Genomic DNA, 5,092 nt, shown 5'->3' on the forward strand with positions numbered 1-5,092 from the left:
TTCAGTGTGTGAGCCGATTAAAAAGCGCCCTCTCTTCAGTGTCTGGAAACTCCTGCAAGGAAAGTTTGCTGCCCAAAGTTGGCTTTTGACTAGAGTCTTAATAAGAGGCCTCAGCAGGCTGTGGCTGGAGAGACAATGTCACTTAGAGGAGCAGCTTGAAGCTGCAGTTTGGAGAAGAATTATTTTAATGAATAGATTTCCTTTCAATTGTATGGGAATATCAAGATCCCATTAGAATAGGGAAGCAATTAGAACTAATAAAGATGAATGCACAGTGCTCGGTGCGTGCGGAATAACAAGCAGCCAACAAAGGGGCTCCGGAGAGCCTGCTCTAATCCAAGTGAACTGGCGGCCGGCAGAGGGGAAACGGTTCTGTGCAGTTGCTCAAAGAGCCTGTGTCGCGCGCATTCCGATCACGGCCCGCGAATGGCGTGAGTTGGGCTTCTGAGGTGGGGGTGGAGGGACCCTCCCCTCACCCGGCCCCGGCCTGGCCCAGGCCCCGGCCCGGCCTCACAGGGATAGAGATGGGTTATTGGCAGCCTCTTGGCGACAGCCATTCAGACCAGGGCCCTGGCTCTCTGCCAGCCTCGCGCCTGCCCCTTGCACTGGGCCTCATTGTGTCCAGGTGGCAAATGCCTTCTCACCAACTCTCCTTCGAGGTTTAGAGAAGGGGTGGGACAGTGGAGGAGGGAGAAGGAGGCCCTGTGCCCCCAGCATCTCTCTCCTCCCCCTCTAGCCTGGCTCTGCTCCTCCTCTGGGTTGGGTGTTATGTTACAGACACTGGTGGGTCACAGGCGGCCCAACACAGAAGTACTGCTGCTTACACAATTGCTCGTCAAACAGAAACAATTTTCATTACCCGAGCCAGATCAAATTGTCCGCCTAGCCATCCTGCATCAATACCAGCTACGCACATACAGGACTGGTGGCCTCAGCTCTGCTGATTCTCCTGTGACAAAACTGGGCTCTATTTTGCCCCTGGCCCAGGGATACTGGACAAAGTTCTTCCCCTGATGCCTTCTTTGAGCTTCATGGCTGCAGGGTTGTAGAGACTGCCAGGAGAAATAAGAAAGACACAAACACCTATGCAGTTTGGGGCTCCCTCAGATCTGGAGTGAGATGTTACTCAGCATCTGTGTGAAGAAGGTCCTTGAGTTTGGAGGATTCTATTGCCAAGTTTAGAAGGAATCCAACAAGATAACTCTGGCTCTTTACCAAAACATTCACTGGCCTTAGATGGAGTGTCAGGACTTGACATCTCTTTATTTAATCTTTTTTGGCCAGACGGTGTTTTCAACCAGGAATGTGTAAGCTCATTCCAAAATGTCTGCATGAGAGGCCAGTCACACTCATTACTGAGATTTTTCTACCACTTCTCTTTAAAAAAAAAAAAAGTGTGTAACATTTTATATTTGTTTCTTAATGGTAGAGCACTTTAAATGCTGAAAAAAAAAAAGTATGTTTGCATTTATAATCTTACTTGAACCTCAACATAACTCTGTGGGGATGGGCAAAGCAAGGGTTGTCAGGCCTTAAAGATGAGGAAACAGTGGCCCAGAGAGGTTGCCTCCTATGCAAGGTCACAGAATGAGTGCGTGAGGAGGGACACCAGAACTCAGGTCTTCTGACCTAGTTCAGTTCTTTGTTCTAGGACACACCTTTTCTACACCCACACTGCTGGACATTTCCAGGATAATTCAGCCTGTACTTCTGCTTTTCCAGTGTAACTCCCTTATCCCTTTCCGCATACTAAACTGTGCTAAGCACTGTGGGCTTTCAAAGACTCTAGCCTAGCCGACAAGGATCCTCCCTCAAGGTGTCAATCTAATAGTTATCAAAGTATTTGTTTCGCTGTCTTCTCCCAACCAGAGATAAACATTTTCTCCCTTTTAATAGCTTGGGTAAGGACTGCTTTATTTTTTTAAATTAAACTGATTGCAGTGACATTGGTTAATAACATTATATAATTTTCAAGCGTACATTATAATCTGACATCTGTATATTCTATAGAGTGCTCACCACCCAAAGTCAAAAATGCATTGAGGATTACATTGTAAGGATTGAGAAGGCCAAAGATATCATGCACTGAAGAACCAAGCAGAAGACAAACTCAAGCTGGCAAACGAGGAGGTTGCCCAGGTCACCAGCAAGGCCTAAGTGGAGGCCTCGGCCTTCCACGTGAGCCTGAGAAAGGAACAGGTGCACATCTACTCACTGGAGAAGACCTGGAGCAGAAGACTAAAGAATACAATGTACTCACCAGAATCTGTGGTGACCTCTTTTCCAAGATAGAGAAGAGCTGATATGGAAGTCCCTGTCCAGTGGCCATCCTCCCTCCTGTCTGTTAGGTTTCATGTTCTTTCTTCTTTCTGTCTCTTAACCTCAATTCGTCTTACAACTAAATTGCTTTAAAGTTTCCCTGAAATTAAAAAAAAAAAAAAAAAAAAAAGACCAAAACAGTGATTGGGACATTGGACGCTGGCTCTGGATGTCCAAGGCCTTTATGATATTATTAGCCTAACATGCTCTCGTTTCACATTCTTTATCCCTTCTTAAGGTGAAATAAACCTCGACCTGGTAAGCCTATCATTTCTTATCCAAATTTCAGTGACAATCCAAACCTGAAAGCCACTCCAATGGTCTTGAAAATATTATGAGATTTGCTCTTAAAAATATCTGGACTTGGTTCGGCATTGCCATTTATTCAACAGGTAACTTTAGGCAAGTTACTGAATTTCCCCGAGCCTCAGGTTCCTCTTCTATATAAGAAGGACAAAAATACACACCTCATAGAGTTGTGATTCATTTTTAAAAAATCCTTTATACGTGGTGACTATAGTTAATGCTACTGTAATGCACATTTAAAAACTGCTAAGAGAGAAAAATCTTAAAAGTTCTTATCAAAAGAAAAAAATGATTTTGTAACTATGTATAGTGATAGATGTTAACTAGACTTATTGTGATCATTTTGCAATACATACAAACACAGAACATTATGTTGTATGCTCAAAACTAATATTATGTCAATTATACCGCAATAAAAATTTTATTTTCATAATTTTTAGGTATATTTATATACTGAGATGCATTGATATTAAGGGCACAGTTTGATAAGTTTTGACAAATGTATACAAATGTACACCCAAACCAAGATACAGAACATTCCCATCACCCCCAGAAAATTCATGCATACCCCTTTCCAGTCAACCCCACTCTACTGTTCTAATGCCTAGCACCATAGGTTAGTCTAACCTATCTTGGACATCAGATTAAATGGAATCATATTGTATGTAATCTTTTGTAAATCCTTCTTCTTTCACTCAACAGAATATATGCCACTCATTTTGCGGTAGTTTGTTCCCTTTTTTATGAGCAGTAGTACATTATTCAGTTTTTAAAACTGTCCTATATTAATTTGTTCTTCAAAATTCTTTCCATTCATTTTATCTCCTGCATGCTTCCTTTCCATGCATATATCCTGCATCTCTTAGGCAATGCTTGATATGAGAAAGATATGTAAGTGGACTTTTTTATCTCTAATACTGCCCTTTTAGGTAGGAGTGGTTCTCTCTACCTTCGGGAGAAACATAACCAGGCAATCCAGCATGGTGGTTGTGAGTATGTCTTCAGAACAGACAGATCTAGGTTCTCATTTCCGGTCTAGCACTTCGCAGATGGGTGGTTTGGGACAGGTGATTTAACCTCTCTGTGACTGTTTTCCCATTTGTAAAATGAGGATAATAATACATTCATAATAGGGATATGCGAGGACTAAATTATACTGTACATAAATGTTTGGCACAATGGAAACTAATAATAGCCTCAGACTAGACTATAATATATATCTTCTTGCTTCATTCACACACTTTCAGATTTGTTAAGTCATATAGTATAAATGAGTATAAATTTTCGAAAGTTTTTAAAATGAAGAGTTCGTGATTAATCTAGAAAAGTCTATTTGTCAGATGTTAAAATAAATGTTATTTCCTACGTATAAGAGTAAAGGCTTCCATCATTTATTCTGTGACAATTATATACTGAATGCTGACTCTGAGGGGCTCTTCAGAAAAGTTAAAGACACGACCTTAGCTTTTAGGATGTTTGGTTTTGGAAGGTAATAAAATAAGCACAAAAGTAATTATAATACAAAGCAAAGTATGGTCAAGAATAATAATTAACATTTATTAATATAGTAGTTATAGGGAAGATCTTTGGAGTCATACTATATGGTTCAAATCTCAGTCATGTGATGTTGAGAAAGTTACTTAACCTCCATGTGTGTTACTTCACTTCTAAAATGGGGATAATAATACCACTTATATAGCAGGGCTGTTATCAGGAGTAAATGAGTTAATACATGAAAATACTTAGCACAGTATCAGCACATTAAAAATATGCAGTAAATAATAGTTAACATTTATTGAACAATATTTGCCAAGCACTGTTAAATGCTTCATATCCATAACCACATAATCTCCACAATATTATTTCTACTATCATACCCATTTTACTAATGAGATAACTGAGGGGCAGGGAGTTTAGGTAATTTGCCCAAGATTACATAGCGAGTAAATAGCAAATGCCATAGGAAAGACATATCCATAAGATAGGGATGGTCATAATAGTACTTAATGAAAATTAAACAAATTAATATTTCAAAAAAAAGGTGAGAATAGAGCCCAGCACATAATAAGGTCTATGTAAATGGATGTGAAATAAATACAAATTGCTATGGTGATTCAGAGATGGCAGTGAATAACTTCCATGCATGCAGACTAAAGGAAGGCTTTGGATGGTGACATTTAAGCTGAACCCTGGAGCGGAGGGAGGGGGAGGGCAAAGGGAGAGGGAGGGACAGAGAATGGAGGAGAAAAAGAAAGAATGGAAGGAAGGGAGGGAGGAAAAAGAGGACAACAACAACAAAAAAACAGTGGCAAGAAGTGAGAGAAAGCTCAGAGTAAGATACCAAAAAGAAAAAAACGGGAGTAGTTAAATTTGATTATGTAAAAACAAACAAACAAACAAAACCCTCCCTTTCCTCCAGTCAGTCCCTATTTCTGCCAGCTGTACTTCAATATATCTCTTCATTTTC

At 40.3% G+C, this 5,092-nt stretch overlaps 1 protein-coding gene across 1 annotated transcript in view; it reads left to right on the forward strand.

The window, feature by feature from the left end:
- Nucleotides 1-3,605: 3,605 nt before the first annotated feature.
- The window catches only part of MAGEF1 (MAGE family member F1), a 79,523-nt gene continuing 78,036 nt past the window's right edge, over nt 3,606-5,092 (forward strand). The window contains 1 exon segment of the mRNA XM_011383487.1: nt 3,606-3,618. Within this exon segment, the coding sequence (XP_011381789.1) occupies nt 3,606-3,618 (13 nt within the window).

The sequence above is a fragment of the Pteropus vampyrus genome, unplaced genomic scaffold (genome assembly GCF_000151845.1).
Source record: "Pteropus vampyrus isolate Shadow unplaced genomic scaffold, Pvam_2.0 Scaffold14, whole genome shotgun sequence".
In the NCBI taxonomy this organism is placed as follows: Eukaryota; Metazoa; Chordata; class Mammalia; order Chiroptera; family Pteropodidae; genus Pteropus; species Pteropus vampyrus.